Source organism: Xenopus tropicalis, chromosome 6 (genome assembly GCF_000004195.4).
Source record: "Xenopus tropicalis strain Nigerian chromosome 6, UCB_Xtro_10.0, whole genome shotgun sequence".
NCBI classification, from domain to species: domain Eukaryota; kingdom Metazoa; phylum Chordata; class Amphibia; order Anura; family Pipidae; genus Xenopus; species Xenopus tropicalis.
In genome coordinates, this window is record NC_030682.2 from 5,711,332 (window position 1) to 5,730,330 (window position 18,999).

General features: G+C 38.8%; 3 protein-coding genes across 4 annotated transcripts in view; all 3 read left to right on the top strand.

Moving 5' to 3' along the window:
• The window catches only part of znf44 (zinc finger protein 44), a 54,756-nt gene extending 39,220 nt beyond the window's left edge, over window positions 1–15,536 (top strand). Inside the window, exons 2-4 of the mRNA XM_031904342.1 lie at window positions 1,373–2,186; window positions 13,031–14,391; window positions 14,560–15,536. Of these exons, the coding sequence (XP_031760202.1) occupies window positions 1,373–2,186; window positions 13,031–14,390 (2,174 nt within the window). The 3' untranslated portion in view covers window position 14,391; window positions 14,560–15,536. The remainder of the gene's footprint in view (window positions 1–1,372; window positions 2,187–13,030; window positions 14,392–14,559) is intronic.
• Window positions 1–18,999, top strand: part of LOC101733825 (gastrula zinc finger protein XlCGF8.2DB-like) — a 320,033-nt gene that overhangs the window by 273,911 nt on the left and 27,123 nt on the right. The gene's annotated exons all lie outside the window — the stretch shown is intronic.
• The window catches only part of LOC116406487 (gastrula zinc finger protein XlCGF8.2DB-like), a 36,267-nt gene that overhangs the window by 9,650 nt on the left and 7,618 nt on the right, over window positions 1–18,999 (top strand). The window contains exon 2 of the mRNA XM_031904385.1: window positions 11,442–11,497. The gene's annotated coding sequence lies outside the window, so the exon portion shown is untranslated. The remainder of the gene's footprint in view (window positions 1–11,441; window positions 11,498–18,999) is intronic.

Consider the following 18,999-nt stretch of genomic DNA (forward strand, 5'->3'; position numbering starts at 1 on the left):
ACATGTTAACCCATTCAGGCCTGGAATATAACTTATTTTCCAATACATAATATTTAACACTTTGTAACCTCTCCTGGCCCACCCCATGGATTTGGCTTCTAACCCAGGCTCTCTATGGGTCCTCCTCTTTTCCCAGATGTCCTCTGGAGCTCTTAGCAAGCCTCAGGCTTTTTTCTTTTTTGCCTCCCAGCAAATCTTTATATATCTTAGCTGTGCCTAAAAGTCAATGTAACATTTAGTAAATATACACAACATTAATATTTCAGCAAAAGTTACAAACCACCTCAAGTGCTGGATGATACACTCTAAGGTATAACACCAAGCCACATATTTTAATACACAATACATATAAAACTACTACATCATTTATGCTTCAGATCTAACCCCTCCGTGTAGTTTATTTCACCACTTCCAATACTGCCTATTTTAAATGAGAGTGGTTATGTCTCTGTAGGGGATCAGAGAACCATGCCCCCTGTTCTGCCTTTGACATCATCCAACCCAATTACAGGCAGGAGAATGAACTGATTGGCTGGCAGGCAGGGGAAAAGCCTCATGCTTATGACATCTGAGAGAAGAGGAGGATTCAGGAAGAGGCTTGCTTTAGAGACAAAATGACAGGTTAAGCAAGGAGAGGTTGTAAAGGGGTCCCTGCTGCAGCATCCATCTGGAAAAGCAGAGAGAGGGAGAAAGAGATATGCAAGATTATCAAAAGTCTTAGGTTTCTATTTTAATTGTCAGTGGCACACTGCATTTTGTATGATGCCAGCCAATCACCGTCTAGGTTGTAAGAAGCTAACAGCTTGGAAAACCACACTTTGTGTCCACTTTTTACTTATTCCTGTCTTATTTCCTATCCATGACTCTGTTCTTCTTTTACCAGGACGTTACTTCATGATAAGAGTCATCAAAACATACTGGTTAAGTCTCTGAAGGCCACGTGGGGACATTATAGTAGGACACAGTGTGGAAGAATGTGTAAGGCTGGCACAGCACAAACCCAGGCTGAGTAGGAGTGTGAGCCAACTGCATGGAATGAGGATCACTGACTGAGCTCAAAATCCTTTTGATTGGTTGGATGTGGGAAAGGCTTCTCTGTGATTGGTCATCTTCTCACCCAAACATTTGGCCAGCAAGGAGTGTGGGCAGGACTTTGATACTTAGCCCCAGTGTCGGACTGGGTGCCAGGGGCCCACCAGAAAACTTTAGACTGTGGGCCCAGTTTTCAAAAATTTTTCCTTCTCTCTTCACTCACATTATTAATTCTCTTAATCACTTCCCCATACATATTATTATTTATACTTCCATCTATTTATTTTATTTGTTCTGCACACAGGGGAAAAAACAATCACTTGTATGGCAAGAGGCAAAGGATTTACTAAAAAGAATGGCCTTGTATCTCATATGAAAATACACACAGGGAAGAAACCTTTTACTTGTACAGAATGTGGCAAAGGCTTTGCTCAAAAGAATGGCCTTGTATCTCATATGAAAATACACACAGGGGAGAAACCTTTCACTTGTACAGAATGTGGCAAAGGCTTTGCTCAAAAGTATAACCTTGTATCTCATATGTACATACACACAGGGGAGAAACCATTCACTTGTACAGAATGTGGCAAAGGCTTTGCTCAAAAAAATAACCTTGTATCTCATATGAAAATACACACAGGGGAGAAACCTTTCACTTGTACAGAATGTGGCAAATGCTTTGCTCGAAAGAATCACCTTGTAGCTCATATGAAAATACACACAGGGGAGAAACCATTCACTTGTACAGAATGTGGCAAAGGCTTTGCTCATAAGAATAACCTTATATGTCACCAAAAAATACACACAGGGGAAAAACCATTCACTTGTTCAGAATGTGGCAAAGGCTTTGCTCAAAAGAATCACCTTGTATGTCATATGAACCTACACACAGGGGAGAAACCTTTCACTTGTACAGAATGTGGTAAAGGCTTTGCTCAAAGGAATAGCCTTGTATTTCATATGAAAATACACACAGGGGAGAAACCTTTCACTTGTACAGAATGTGGAAAAAGCTTTGCTCAAAAGAATGACCTTGTATCTCATATGTACATACACACAGGGGAGAAACTTTTCACTTGTACAGAATGTGGCAAAGACTTTGCTCATAAGAATAACCTTGTACGTCACCTAAGAATACACACAGGGGAGAAACCATTCATTTGAGAGAATGTGGGATAAGCTTCCCTGAAAAGGCCATTCTGTGCATTCATCAAAAAATTCACAGCGGGGTAAATCATTTTGAAGGTACAAAATGTGGGAAATGATTCTCTAGCTTAAGTGAAGTTAAAGTTAACTTTTAGTATGTTAGAAAATGGCCTTATGCCTAACAGCTTTGAAGTTGGTCTAAATTATTTCTTTTTTCATGTTGTCCAATTATTTGCCTTCCTCCCCTGCACCTTCCCAGCTTTTAAATGAGGGTCAGCAGCACCAGCAGCCAAAAAACCTGTTGCTCTGTGAGTTTACAATTGTATTATTGTTACTTGTTTAGTGTCTATGTCATACTAAAAGTTATTTAAGCCCATTTTACGTACATCATACCATTCCCACAGAAGAGAAACCTCTAGAGTGTAAAGAATGTGGAAAAACCAGGCCAGAATTAGGGCTAGAGAGGCACCATACAGTGGGGGCACGAGGCACGTACCTCTGATACCTGCATTCCCCTTGTTTGGGCCTGAAATGCCAGGTTAGAAATATGTATATAAGTACTTTATGTAAGTGTAAAAATATAAAGTTTGATAAAAGAATTAATTGAATGTGTATGTGAGTCTGTTTTGTAAAAAAATATATATATCTATGGGGGAAACAATATTATTTTGTGCAAAAAAAAAAGGCTGGTAACAGGCAGCCATGATGGGACACAAGTATGTAAATAAGGCTTAGGGTACCAGCTTGCTCATTATGGGGGACCAAACATGGCGAGCTCTATTAGCCCATACCTGCAGCAGAGGAAACAATATGCCCCCAATAGGTGCTCTTTAAGATCTTTTAACCCTTTTACTGCCAGCTGTTTTGGTCAAAGTGGACCTTGTATTGCCAGACAGTTTTTTAACATTTTGCACTGTTTCACTTTAGGGGCCTTTCCTCCGGGGGAGTTTACCCAGGAAAATAATATATCATTTTTTCAGGACAACCAAAGCTTTCAAAATATAGTAGAATTTTTGTGTAATTCCAATTCTGTAACAAGATATAGGCTTCTAAAAGTCTAAAAAAAAATTCCATAATATAAACACACATACTAGAAACAGAAATTAGTTTATGCATGAATATACAACTGATTTGTCTCTTGAACGTGCCAATACCAAATATATATAGTTTTATGGGGATTTCTCACTTGTATAGGTCAAAAACTCCCAGCAGTACACTACCAAATTCCCAAAGCACTGCTTCAGAAAACTGCATACATTTCAAGCAGAAAGGCAGGCTGCTTATGTTTTATAGCCCTTACCAGTCTACTAAGATACCCCTGATAATGAGCTGCCCAATGACAGGTAGACAAGGAGCTCCAAACAAATTGCCCTGTTTTAACGCCATGTGGTGGAAAGAGCACAGGCCACCGCAGGTCTTTGCTGCAAATGGTTTATTCATTAGAACATGTTTTGGGCCCCAAAGTACCTCTTGTTGGACAAAGCCAGTTGCTTCCATGTATCAGGCTTGCATACAAGCTTATCCTCACAATGGGGATCACACATGTGCCATCCATAGTTTGACACAAGAATGTGTGTCAAATTGTGATTTGCAATGTATGCAAGTACCCTATCCCTTATTACCCCTTCCAGAAGCTTTCCTCCTACTGATGTCAGACTAACAGGCCTGTAGTTTTCAGGCTTAGAACGGGATCCTTTTTTAAACAACGGCACCACATTAGCAATCCGCCAGTCTCTCGGCACCATGCCCGACCTCAATGAGTCCTGAAAAATTAATTGAAGAGGTTTGGCAATCATAGAGCTAAGCTGGTTTAATACCCTGGGATGAATCCCATCCAGTCCTGGACCTTTGTTTACATTTTTATGTTCAAGTCTCTTTTATATTCCCTTCTGAGTGACCCGTGTATCTGTAGTTATATTACTAGAATTGGGTCTATTAAAAAGGAAGCTTTCCCTCAGTTGGGTAGACAGACAAAAATAACAGTTCAGGATTTCTGCTTTTACCCTGTTCTCATCAAACAACAGACCCCCCTTTGATAATAAGGCTCCTGCCCCTTCTTGCCTTATTTCTTTACTATTTATATACTTAATAATTAATATGCTTATACTTACATAGTTCTCTTGTCAATACCCTTCTCTATCTCTATTTTAGCTGCTTGATGGGTTTTTTTGCTGCTTTATTGGCTTCCTTGTACCTGGTGAAAGTTTCAGTATATCCCTGTTGGAAACCCCTCCCCCACTGTATTACCCCTAAGATCATGTGTTTTCTATGAATCACATTCCAGACTTAAAGGAAAAGTACCACTAAAAATTTTTAAGTAAAAAATCTATTCTACCCTGCTCCAATAATTGCCCTATCCTGCACACCATTCCACTATACGACGATCAATTGATCGATCCTAGCATGACTCCTTCCTATACAGAAGGAAGGCTAGGATGGATCAATCGATCGTCCCATAATGGATTCTGCCCTGTGTCACAGTATCGCCTCATGTCAAATGAAGTGTCAGTCAGGTAGTTCCCACAAGGAGCCGTCTCACCATTAACTGTACAAACAGTTCCACTTTGAAATGCAAAAGACCCTCCAGTTGGCTTCCTATCACCCCCATATAATCCCAAGGTAACCACCACAAAGGCACTTCATAGCATTCCCAATTTAAGCAATTTAATTACCATCTGACTGACTCACTGTTTAAATTTATACAGATATACAGAAATGATATTAATATCATACACTTGCAGGTATGTATACATAGTCCCACACATATTACTGCACTCCCCCACTTGGATCAGTTCTGCTCAGAATTGATACACAATACATGCAAACATTATGTTTTCTTTTTTTAGCTGAATAACATGAAAGTTTGTGATTGTGATATAGAGAATGCTAAACCGAGGCTCTTAAATCTTTTCTAGAAATACTAATAGAACTGGTTACATATCACTTCTCCAGCTCTTTCTGTTTCCCATTTAGGATGAATAAGGAATCCAAATCTATTGCAAGGGGCAGGTATTGGGGTATGTACGGGATTAGATACAATACTGAATGAGTCGATCATTCCCTTTTCAGTCTTCAGTAGATATTTTCAGTCACCAGTCAGAAATATTCACCCACTTACTGTATAAGTTGTACTTAAGGTCCCCATACACGGGCAGATTGTAGCTGCCGATATGGGTCCCTTGGACCGATTCAGCATCTTATCTGCCTTTGTAGGGGCAGAAACAGAGGGCCTGGCAGACCGATATCTGGCATGAAATTGGCTATCGATCGGCCAGGTTGGAAAATTCAGTCAGATCAGGGACCACATTGGCTCGTTGATGCGGTCCCCGAACTGACTGCCCCATTGCTGCCAAAATAATCCAATCATTTGGCCCCAAAGCCAAACAATTGAATTATTTTTTTAATTATCGCACACCCGTAGGTCGCCAAGCCAGCAGATCTCAGCGTGTCCTTAAACAGACTGCAAAGCATTTCTGTCCACAAACTCCATTCTTTGTGATCCAGGCAGGATTCTTTGCCACTCCCATTGCTCCCCCACTTCCCTACCCAGTACACAATACACTAAGCTCTAAGGTTTTTCCTCCAAGCATTTGGGTCTATTTAGTTCCATGTAGCAGTGACTGAGTACCCAGGATCTGGTATTGGTGCTGGTGTTGGATGGATCTGTAGCTCTTGGTCTTCTTACAGTCTGATTTTTTTTTTTTTTTTTTAGACAACCCACATTTAGCCACAAACTCTAGCTTTGGACACAATATCACCCCTACCTGATTCAGTAAGAATATTAATGGATGTATATATCCCTGCAAATATGCAACCAAAGCATCAACATTCTGAGTATGTGTTGTTTATAAATCCACCAATGTCTGTACATTTAGCGCCCAACACCCTCTATAGACTGTATGCTAAATATGAGCCCTTGTTTAGCTTCCCTAGACAGATATGTATATCAGCAGCAATATATTTGCACTTTCTCTGGGCCTCTCTCTGGATTTTTTTTTTACATTGAAAAGTAAAAACATATACAGAAAGGCACTGAAATAAACAAAACACTGAATAATAATAATAAGATGGATGTTACTTAATTAAAAGTAGATGTTCAAGTCCTGAAACTTTGTAAATGATGTCCTGTTTGTGTGTTAATGAGTTCTATTCATTGCATTTCCAGCTTCCCACTCTTGCACTGATTTAGACACTAAACATCAAAACAGTTCATTCAGTTTTTTTCTTTAAAAATCCCATTGACCTATTATATTTGTGGGAGAACATTATCTATAGAAGAAGCCTGAGGAATATATTTTGACATCAAACAGTATCCAGCCCATTGCACTACTGCATCCAGTTCTATAGTCAGTTCATTCCCTGCTTAAGTGTGAGATAAAAAAAAACCTCAGTTACACAGATACATTCAGATACATTTATCCTTCTGCTTGAAGATCTTTTCCTGAAAGATATAACTTAGAGAAAAATATTAGTTCATATATTCTACATAAAAATACATTGTCTTGAGATAAATTAAAGGAAAGTGCATTTGAACATTTAAGTGTATGGGTTTAGAATTCTATTAAAGTTCCCCCCCCCGGTCTGTAACCCCAGAATGTGTAAGAGGGGCCTCATTTGGAAAGTTCTGCCTCCAGTACAGAAACTTGTTGTTTTAAAAGATCCCTCTCAGCCCTGATCTTATCGTATTCATGTTCACTTTTAGTTGGGAGAAGGGTATCCAAGTTCTACATTTACTGTTAGTTTGATTGTTTTGTCTATTCTGCCATCTAGATTGATATTTCCCTCTCTGGCTGAATTGTAGGATATTCCCCTCACTGAGGCCCTTTAGAACCAACACACTCCTTTCCCTGCTGTCCCTCTACTCTAGAAACTCCAGCTGTATCAGCTACAGAACCTTCCTCTCTATTCCTTTTCTCCCACAAATGATCTGCCCGCAGCAATATGTCTTTTGAATCAGTAGGGCCAGGAGCGACAGATAATATTCCTTCCCTGACAGCCTCCTCTAAAGCTTCCAACAACATGACCCTATGAATTAAACCACCATGTTCCAATCCTGGATTATCATTTAGCATTTGCCCCATTACTATGGCTATTCTGTGGGATAATTCATATGGACATTCCTGTTCCATCTGCTTTAGTTTACCAGACAAAGACACATTTGAGGAGATTCCATACAGAGTTCTAAGTATTTCCTTTAACCCATCACTTGCCCTGCGCTGCCCACAATTCTGCCCAATCCTTACCCATAAGCCATTTCCAACAACTCTCTGTAACCCTCTATCTACAGTCTCAGTATTCAAGTTATATGTCTCTCTGCCCCTTTGTAACTCACAGAAGCACTTCAGGAAAGTGTTGGTTTCCTACCTTGGTACCTGCCCAATCTCTCTAACTATAGCCCCCATCTCCTGGGGCTGTAATTGCTTTGAGCTGCACCTCCCCAGTATTGTCAGTGTTTAATACAGTTGTAGTGACAACAGGAGCTGCTGGGAAACTACACGCTGGATCTCATTCATTCCAAGGATACAGTTGTTTGTGTCCTTTTATTTCTGTGTTAAATTTGGAAATATTGTTTGGACAAGATTGATCAGATATATTCCCAACTTTATCAAAAGCAATATTTATTGCATGTTTATGTTTAGGGATGTAGCGAACCTAAAAAAAAATTCGCGAACATGTTCGCGAACTTACGCCAAAACCCGCGAATATTCGCAAACTTTGCGAACCCCATAGACTTCAATGGGAAGGCGAACTTTAAAACCTAGAAAAGCCATTTCTGGCCAGAAAACTGATTTTAAATTTGTTTAAAGGGTGCCACGACCTGGGCAGTGACATGCAGGAGGGGGATCAAGGGCAAAAACTTCTCTGAAAAATACTTTGTTGGCACAGCGTTGCGCAAAAAACGCGATTCTATTCTTTTTTTGCTATGTCGCGCTAAACACCATGAAAACGGGATTTGCGGAAAAACGCCATGTGGGACTTGTGCGCGATACTTTTGCGAAAATAAAAAACGCGGCTGAAAACTCCGCGCGAACCCAAACTGCAAACATACGCTGAAAGTTCGCGAACATACGCGTTCGCGAACACCCGATGTTCGCGCGAATTTGTTTGCCGGCGAACAGTTCGCTACATCTCTATTTATGTTCCCCCAGCTCCTTTTCGACATTCTGTATTTTTGCTAAAAATTAAAACATGTACAAATGATGCCTTCATCCCAGTACTTAAAAACATTTGTTTAAGTAATAAACATAAAAATCTTTATTGCCCGTCCCAACATAATTGCATATTAAGGAAACATTCTTGAAATGTATAATCTGTTATCTATCGCATGATGTTTTTACCCATGTGATACTTTTACCCATGACCGGCACATATAATATTTCCAATAAAATTATTAAAGGAATATTTCAGAATATTTTTAAAATCCTGCCACATTCACTTTATACCCTGTATAACTATATCATATATAGATCAGTATTACGTGTGTATAGTATGGAACCACATGTCTCAACTTTTTCATGGGCTTTAATAACTAAAGGTCAACTATGTGTCTGGCTAGGGGACTGTGAGGTGGGAAGAGCCAGACCGGGCCAAATGAATCAACAAGGTAACTAAATTATCATACCTGTGCTACTGGGGGGTCTATCTCATTGCAGAGTCTTAGTTAATATTTCTTTAGGCCCATAAAATAAATATCTTTTACTAAAGATAAAAATCATGGCGCCCAGCCATTACCTTGTAGCTAGAGCTCCCCATAGACTCCAAACACTCCCGTGTTATGATGATCCATCCCGGGATTATCTCATATTATGATAAAACCAGAATAATATGGGTTAGGCCTGGGGTGTTTGGTGTCTATGAAAAGAGAATTCCATTTCCCACATAATGCTCATGGTTCCATAATTTTGTGGAATACCCATAAGTATTTGAGGCTAGCTGGAAAATAAAAATGTCACCTTAACAGCCAATTACCAAATGGTGACCCGCCCTCACCTTTCTCATTGGATGGGGGTGTGACCTACCCTGTAACCTATATATCAATGGCCCAGACAACTGGGAAGATATATGCCTTTGGGGACCGAGCTGCTCGGGAGGTATATGTCGCTATTTCTCCCGGAACAGGAATTACATAGGACCATTCTATTGGTGATGTATGTAGGTTTCTGCATTTGTATGCCTTTTTATTTTATAACTGTTTGCACCCTGTATGTCATTTTGTAATATTAACTGTTTTTATATAATATGTAATTTTATATCAAATGAACCGTTATGCCTTAAATGGAGTGTGTATGTTAAATGTGGTTAAACCCCTTGCTAGTTAGAAGGAAAGTGTGCCTGCTTAACCCTTTGTTTGCTTGCGGGAAAGTTGAGTGTTGCCTGTAGACTAACTTGCATTGTGTGCTGGAGTTACTGTTAGAGTGCTTAGCTAGGAAGTCTGGGGTGATTTGCCTCTGTGAAGCGTCAGGGTGCAATAGAACATCTAGACTTGGGTGCTTGTGGCCCTTAAAACATGGTGGTGGCAGTTGTTACATTTTGGCAGGTTGGGGCTGTTTGGTTGTCGAGAAACTGTATGGTTGATGTGTTAACTCTTACAGTCGCACACTTGGTCACATAGGTCTGTGGTGGCGTTCATGACACATAGACAAAAGGACCACTATTTCTGTTATTTGAAACTTTAAGAAAACATAATCCTATCCATCCCAGCAGTTGCCTCATACCTTAATAATTCCTGCCTTCATTAAAGTTGGTCATTATTCCTGCATTTTTAACACACATTAAACTTTCCTGCTTCTGCAGGTTAATGAAATACATTACAATATAATGTGATTATTCCTTTTCTCAGTAACAATGAGTAACTCCTTTTCTCTTCAGTCCTGGGTCTTTTATACCGACAGACTGGTCTATTCATGGGACCCTGGGAGTGACCATTCTGTGCATCAGGCTCCCTTGCCTGTGTAACAGCACAGACCTGAGCTTGCTCATGCATCATTTCAGAATCTTAATTTGCTTTTGAAATTATTTCCATCTTTGATAACACTTTTTTGAAAAAATGCCCCACTGGCTGCAAAAATAGCAGATATATGACTTTATCTTTGCTTTATTTGATTGGCATATTTCCCTTATCACAAGAATGTTTGAGGGGCCTGAGTTCTGCAGTATAAGCTGTCTCCTGTACTTATCTATATGTGAGGCTGCTTTCTGAAGAGTATCAACACTGCAAGCAAAAATATTAGCTACAGGATCTAGATATTTAAACTTGTTTACAAAAGCTTTTATCATTTACTGTGTAACTTCATCTTCTCCAATACCCATAACCAGTCTGTAAACTTGCTCAAATACAACCAGAAATGTAAAGGGGTCATCATCTATAGAGGTTTTAAGATTATTAAGCACCTCTATATCAAGCACATTTTCATCATTAATTATATAATTAAGCATTAATAGTCTGTCCCTTCTTGTGCTGTGTATTAGATTCCCATCTGTATCAGTGCCGGGAGTACTCACAGGGATTGATAACCTCTGGGAAATACGTGCCGGCACCCACAGTTTAACCGCTTTATTCTTCTGTTCTTCACTTAAATCATATCTCTCTATATGAGACTCAAACAGATCAGAATTCATTAAAACATTCTTGTTTGGATTAAAATGTGGAATATTTTTCACATTTTTTTTAAAAAACTGTTTATTAACTTTTAACTGCAATTTTGCCCTATCATAATGTAAGATTATTGTAAAATATATATATTGTGGGTTCCTATATTTTATTAATCAATAATGAAATCTTTTACTCTAGTAGATGAAACATTCTAATTAGCTTAGCACCTGGTTATCTGGTCCAAACAATTGGAGTTTCCTAATTTGGAAAACAAAGGTACTGGTCTGGGAAAGGTGCTGTCACACCTAAACTCTAATTAACATTAACAAAGGGTCAAGGCCACTGGGGCCAGCTGAATGGATCCCTGGTGATATGCATAATCAGTTAGTCAGGAAGGGCAGTCTTGGTGGAGACGCAGACAAGAAGAATGGAATACCCATAATGGCAGACGGGTGACTTCCTGTAACTGACTGGTATGTGCTAGCATCATTCAAATAAACCAATCAGGAGAGACTTCTAGAAAGTTCTAGAATCCACCTATCTCTCCTGTATATAAGTTGGATTCAGTAGGGCACAAGTAGACTCAGGGCCAGGAGAGGAGTGACCACCGTACCAGATCAGAGGGAATCCTGACATCACGGACGAGGCACCTTATCAAACCTAAGGAGAGGTATGTTAGGCTGTGTAATCTTCTAGAGTTAAGGTTTCATAGAGTGTGTTTATAAGGTGTGGAATATTATTATTATTTAGGTGGTTGGATCCCTGTGTTTCATTTTAGTGTGTTTAGTTAAGTTAGTGTGTGTATTTGTAGTGTATTTTAGTATATTTGTTTTTATGACCTTTTTGTGTGTAAGGTGGTCTCTTGTTTTATGTGTTTTATCTACTTTATGATTTATGTTTATGTAAATATTTCTTTCCAAACAATATAAAATCAATTTTTACATTTATTGTTCAGTGATCTCTTTGCCACACTATATTGTAGAACTTTGGTTATTTTAATAATCTTATAATAATCTAATTCTGGATCACTAAGATCTGGAACAAACATAGATCTCTGTTCTTCTGTAATAACTGAAACCTGGTTATTCCTTTGCAAAACTGATTCTACTTCTGCCAATCTCAGTTCATGCTCAGCAATCCCCTTAGCCAGACAGTCTCTTATTTATTCCAAACTGTAATAAAGGTGAACCACCCCTATAATTGGATGAAAGGAAATATTTTTGTTGCGTATCCAATTACACTTCCCAAAGCCCTTGTAAATTTACTTTTCCAGCTGGTTTCTATTTAAGTTGTGGGGGAGTCAGTGGCATACAGCATTTTGTATGATGCCAGCCAATCCCCATCTAGGGTGTAAGAAGCTAGCAGCTTGGAAAACCACACTTTGTATCTCCTTTATACTTATCCCTGTCTTGTTTCCTATCCATGACTCTGTTCTTCTTTTATCAGGACGTTGCTTCATGATAAGAACCAATCAATACATACTGGTTAAGTCTCTGAAGGCCACGTGGGGACATTATAGTAGGACACAGTGTGGAAGAATGTGTAAGGCTGGCACAGCACAAACCCAGGCTGAGTAGGAGTGTGAGCCAACTGCATGGAATGAGGATCACTGACTGAGCTTACAATAATTTTCATTGGTTGGATGTGGGAAAGGCTTCTCTGATTGGTCATCTTCTCATCCAAACATTTGGCCAGCACGGATTGTGGGCAGGACTTTGATACCTAGCCTCAGTGTTGGACTGGGTGCCAGGGGCCCACCAGAAAACCTTAGACTGTGGGCCCAGTCTCCAAACAATTTTTCCTTCTCTTTTCACTCACATTATTAATTCTCTTAATCACTTCCCCATACATATTATTATTTATACTTCCTTCTATTTATTTTATTTGTTCTCATATAGAAATGAGGACTGACCATGGTAAAAGCATACAAGTAAATTGGGTGAGTGAGCAGGAGGGCCCACTGACACCTGGGCCCACCGGGAGTTTTCCTGCTATCCTAGTGGGCCTGTCCGACACTGCTGAGCCCAATCCCCTTACCGGTACTGAATGTGGGGAAACATCATCTCTAACCAAAGACTGTCAGGGGCAAAGGAAAAGTTTTACAGAAGAAAAACATTTTGTCTGTGCAGAATGTGGAAAAACCAGTCCCCAGAATGCTAACACAGGGGAGAGAAATATCATTTGTGCACAATGTAAGGAAACCCAGTCTTTCAGGATCAGCCGTTTAACTCACTTTGTAATACACACAGGGGAAAAAACAATCACTTGTACAGAAAGTGGTAAAGGTTTTGATCAAAAGAATGGCCTTGTATCTCATATGAAAATACACACAGGGGAGAAACCTTTCACTTGTACAGAATGTGGCAAAGGCTTTGCTCAAAAGAATTACCTTGTATCTCATATGAAAATACACACAGGGGAGAAACCTTTCACTTGTACAGAATGTGGCAAAGGCTTTGCTCAAAAGAATTACCTTGTAGCTCATATGAAAATACACACAGGGGAGAAACCTTTCACTTGTACAGAATGTGGCAAAGGCTTTGCTCAAAAGAATTACCTTGTAGCTCATATGAAAATACACACAGGGGAGAAACCTTTTACTTGTACAGAATGTGGCAAAGGTTTTGCTCAAAAGAATAACCTTGTATCTCATATGAAAATACACACAGGGGAGAAACCTTTCACTTGTACAGAATGTGGCAAAGGTTTTGCTCAAAAGAATTACCTTGTAGCTCATATGAAAATACACACAGGGGAGAAACCTTTCACTTGTACAGAATGTGGCAAATGTTTTGCTCATAAGAATAACCTTGTATGTCACCTAAAAATACACACAGGGGAGAAACCATTCACTTGTTCAGAATGTGGCAAAGGCTTTACTCAAAAGAATGACCTTGTATCTCATATGAAAATACACACAGGGGAGAAACCATTCACTTGTAAAGAATGTGGCAAAGGCTTTGCTCATAAGAATGTTCTTGTATCTCATATGTACATACACACAGGGGAGAAACCTTTCACTTGTACAGAATGTGGCAAAGGCTTTACTCAAAAGAATGTTCTTGTATCTCATATGTACATACACACAGGGGAGAAACCATTCACTTGTTCAGAATGTGGCAAAGGCTTTACTCAAAAGAATGTTCTTGTATCTCATATGAAAATACACACAGGGGAGAAACCATTCACTTGTAAAGAATGTGGCAAAGGCTTTGCTCATAAGAATGTTCTTGTATCTCATATGTACATACACACAGGGGAGAAACCTTTCACTTGTACAGAATGTGGCAAAGGCTTTACTCAAAAGAATGTTCTTGTATCTCATATGAAAATACACACAGGGGAGAAACCTTTCACGTGTACAGAATGTGGCAAAGGCTTTACTCATAAGAATAACCTTGCACATCACCTAAGAATACACACAGGGGAGAAACCATACACTTGTACAGAATGTGGCAAAGGCTTTGCTCAAAAGAATCACCTTGTACATCACCTAAAAATACACACAGGGGAGAAACCATACACTTGTACAGAATGTGGCAAAGGCTTTGCTCATAAGAATAACCTTGTACGTCACCTAAAAATACATACAGGGGAGAAACCATTCACTTGTACATAATGTGGGATAAGCTTTACTCAAAAGAATGACCTTGAATCTCATATGAAAATACACACAGGGGAGAAACCATTCACTTGAACAGAATGTGGCAAAGGCTTTACTCAAAAGAATGTTTTTGTATCTCATATGTACATACACACAGGGGAGAAACCATTCACTTGTGCATAATGTGGGATAAGCTTTACTCAAAAGAATGACCTTGAATCTCATATGAAAATACACACAGGGGAGAAACCATTCACTTGTGCATAATGTGGGATAAGCTTCCCCGAAAAGGCCATTCTGTGCATTCATCAAAAATTTCACAGTGGAATAAATCATTTTGAAGGTACAGAATGTGGGAAATGATTCTCTAGCTTAAGTGAAGTTAAAGGGGTGCTTCACCTTTAAGTTAACTTTTAGTATGTTAGAGAATGCCATATTCCTAACAGCTTTGCAGTAGGTCTCAATTATTTCTTTTTTCATGGTGTCCAATTATTTGCCTTCCTCCCCTGCACCTTCCCAGCTTTTAAATGAGGGTCAGCAGCACCAGCAGCCAAAAAAACCTGTTGCTCTGTGAGTTTACAATTGTATTATTGTTACTTGTTTAGTGTCTATGTCATACTTAAAGTTATTTAAGCCCATTTCACGTACATCATACCATTCGCACAGTAGATAAACCTCTAGAGTGTAAAGAATGTGGAAAAACCAGGCCAGAATTAGGGCTAGAGAGGCACCATACAGTGGGGGCACGAGGCACGTACCTCTGATACCTGCATTCCCCTTGTTTGGGCCTGAAATAGCCAGGTTAGAAATATGTATATAAGTACTTTATGTAAGTGTAAAAACATAAAGTTTGATAAAAGAATTAATTGAATGTGTATGTGAGTCTGTTTTGTAAAAAAATATATATATCTATGGGGGAAACAATATTATTTTGTGCAAGAAAAAAGGCTGGTAACAGGCAGCCATGATGGGACACAAGTATGTAAGTAAGGCTTAGGGTACCAGCTTGCTCATTATGGGGGACCAAACATGGCGAGCTCTATTAGCCCATACCTGCAGCAGAGGAAACAATATGCCCCCAATAGGTGCTCTTAAAGATATTTTAACCTTTTTACTGCCAGCCATTTTGGTCAAAGTGGACCTTGTATCGCCAGACAGTTTTTTAACATTTTGCACTGTTTCACTTTAGGGGCCTTTCCTCGGGGGGAGTTTACCCAGGAAAACAATATATTGTTTTTTCAGGACAACCAAACCTTTCAAAATATGGTAGAATTTTTGTGTAATTCCAATTCTGTAACAAGATATAGGCTTGTAAATGTCTAAAAATAAAAAAATAAATTTTTCCAAAATAAAAACACACATACTAGAAACAGAAATTAATTTATGCATGAATATACAACTGATTTGGAAAGTCCCAAGTCTCCTGAATGTGCCAATACCAAATATATATAGTTTTATGGAGATTTCTCACTTGTATAGGTCAAAAACTCCCAGCAGGACACTACCAAATTCCCAAAGCACTGCTTCAGAAAGCTGCATACTTTAGATTTCAAGGACAAAAATTCTACTAACAGAAGGTTTATCCCAGAAAATTATACATTTTTGGAGAGAACAGATTCTGGGGAATCCAGAATAGGCACAACTGTCTGTCTGCTCCAAACTATCAAGTCACAAAGCTTTTCTAAAGTTAGCAATTTTGATGATATTCCAAAAATCCCCTCAAAGCTTCAAATTTGCAGAATCTTATCTCCCATATATCATTAGGTACCAAGATAAAACACCCTGAATTTGAACGCCAGGGATCCACTGAACAGTTTGATACCCAATATGTATAGATTTACCTAAGTATGTGGCATGTAGGGGCCCCAATGTGAACATACCCCCATATGTACTGTCATTTCTGTTATATCAGCCTCTGCAAAATCAACACATTTACTTCATTATATGATGTAATGTATGGGATAAAGTTAGTAAAAAGTATGTTCACCCCAGAAAGTCATATATTATTGGAAATTACACATTTCCCCAAATCTAAAATGGGTACCCATGTCTTTCTACTCCAAAGTACCAAGCCGCAAAGCTTTTCTAAAGTTAGCAATTTTGATGACATTTCCAAAAATCCCTTCAAAGCTTCCACTTTGCAACAGCTTATCTATCACATAGTGTTAGGTACCAAGATAAAACACCCTGAAATTTGAATGCCAGGGGCCCACTGAACAGTTTGATGCCCAATATTTAGGTTTGCCTAAATATGTGGCATGTAGGGGCCCCAATGTGAACATACCCCCATATATCATTTCAGCTCCTGCAAAATCAACACATTTACATCCTTTATGTGGGATAATGCTACAAAATGTACACTCACCCCATAAAGCCATATATTTTTGGAAAATACACATTTCCCCAAATCTATTATGGGTAAACATTTGGTTTTGCTCCAAAGTACCAAGCCATAAAGCTTTCCTAAGTTTGCAGATTTTTATGACATTTCAGAAAATCACATAAAAATGTTGCACATTTATCTTTCACAATTCCTTGATAAAGATCAGATAAAGGCAAATCACCCCAAATAGGAACAACTAAGGTCTACTGAACAGTTTGATGCCCAATATGCATAGATATACCAAAGTCTGCGGTATATACTGACCCCAAAATGAAAATAGCTCTTATGGATTTCTCACCTGCCAACTCAGCTTTTGCACACAGAGCCCCCTGTCAGTGTATTATGTGCCATAACCCCCCTAACTATACAGAGACCCCCAGAAAACCATATAGTTTTGGAAAGTACACATTCTGATGAATTCAAAATAGGTAAAGTTATTTTTGTACACAAAAGTTACACACAGCAAAGCTATGCTAAAAACAGATTAGGGACACTGATACAGGGATAAAAATGCAATAAAACCACAAAAATTGTGCAAATCAGTGAAACAACAAAATAACACAATTAAACCTTATAGAAAAAAGGGATGTAAAACAGGACCAAAGAGAAAAGAGAAGAAAAAAAAAGCATGAGGAAATAATGAGGTAAGGGAGATTCTATAACTCCTAGAGGTCCTACTTCCCCTATTGCCCTAGGGGACCTCTGGGAGTTATAGAATCTCCCTTACCTCATTATTTTTCCCCATAAGCTGTTAACTGAGGTTCGAAAATTGGTTCCTTTCCTTTTTTTTTTAAAAGTAAGATTTTTTCTAAATCATTATACTAGTTATATGAGCTAGGTGCATGGATATTCGTTTTTTAAACTGATTTCTATTTATAGGTATTTATTAGTGGATTAGATATTTTAAGGTATACTGTCCGTAGGTACTGTGTGTGGTCTCTGTGATAACCAATAAATTTGTGTTTGATATATGTTTCTCCTGCATATGGAATCTACTAGACACATTTTTTAGAGTGTGTGTGAATTAATTACTGCTTAATTGATATTTCTGTATAGTGTGTGCGAATTACTTATTATCTAATTGTTCTATTATTGAAACAACAAATTCATTCCAAAGATAAAGTTGTTTGTGTTTCTGTGTTAAATTTGGAAATATTGTTTGGACAAGATTGATCAGATATATTCCCAACTTTATCAAAAGCAATATTTATTGCATGTTTATGTTCCTCCAGCTCCTTTTCTACATTTTGTATTTTCACTGACAATTCATAATTTACCCCAGTTAAACAGTTGCACAGATTGGCCTCTCAAGCGCTGCCCCCTAGTGGTTATGGCAGGTAACCTTAACTCAGAGATCTTTTCATTTGACTCTCTCAGCAAAGTCCCATACCTATCTGCCTGTTCTGTGATATCAGTCTCCTTTTGTTAAATCATTTCTGCCATTTTTAAACAGCAGGATACCAATCCCTGTATGATTAGTCCTTTACATTTTGTTTCCTTAGTTTTCTTATCAAAAACACTGAAATGCAAAAGACCCTCCAGTTGGCTTCCTGTGATATCTTGGTGTTGATCACCCCCCTATAATAAATCCCAAGGTAACCACCACAAAGGCACTGCAAAGCATTCCCAACTTAAGCAATTAACATCTGATTGGCTCACTGTTTAAATCTATACAGATATCTTGTGTACTATGTACATTCATACAATTAAATAATATTACTAACATTCCCTTGCAGGTATGTATGCATAGTTACATAGTTACATAGTTACATAGGGTTGAAAAAAGACCAGTGTCCATCAAGTTCAACCCACACATATTACCACAAAAGTGTCAGCAAACATCAAAAGTGGCAAATAAAAGTATGGCACTCAATAATGGGAGTCAGTTTTACCAAATTACAGTCTCTGGCATTCCTTGTTACCTTCTGTTACTCCATATTCATTAAACATCTTTCCTGTGAATGACTCCAGATGGGCTCCCTGTAGCTTGGGTAAATCCCAGCATCCTGCAGCCCTTTGTCCTGTAGGGCCCAACGGATTTAGGCCTTGGCTCTTATAGTAGATCCGCCACTAAGCACCTGTATAGAATCAGGCAGTTGTACCAGTACCGGCATCACCAATGCCCCTCTGGGGTTCTTGGTATCTTTGCAGCTGCCCTGATGTAGAACAGCCATAACGTAGGCCGTACCCAATGAAAGGAAGGTGGGACTTGAATAAGCAGTAATAACACTGTCTTTAGTA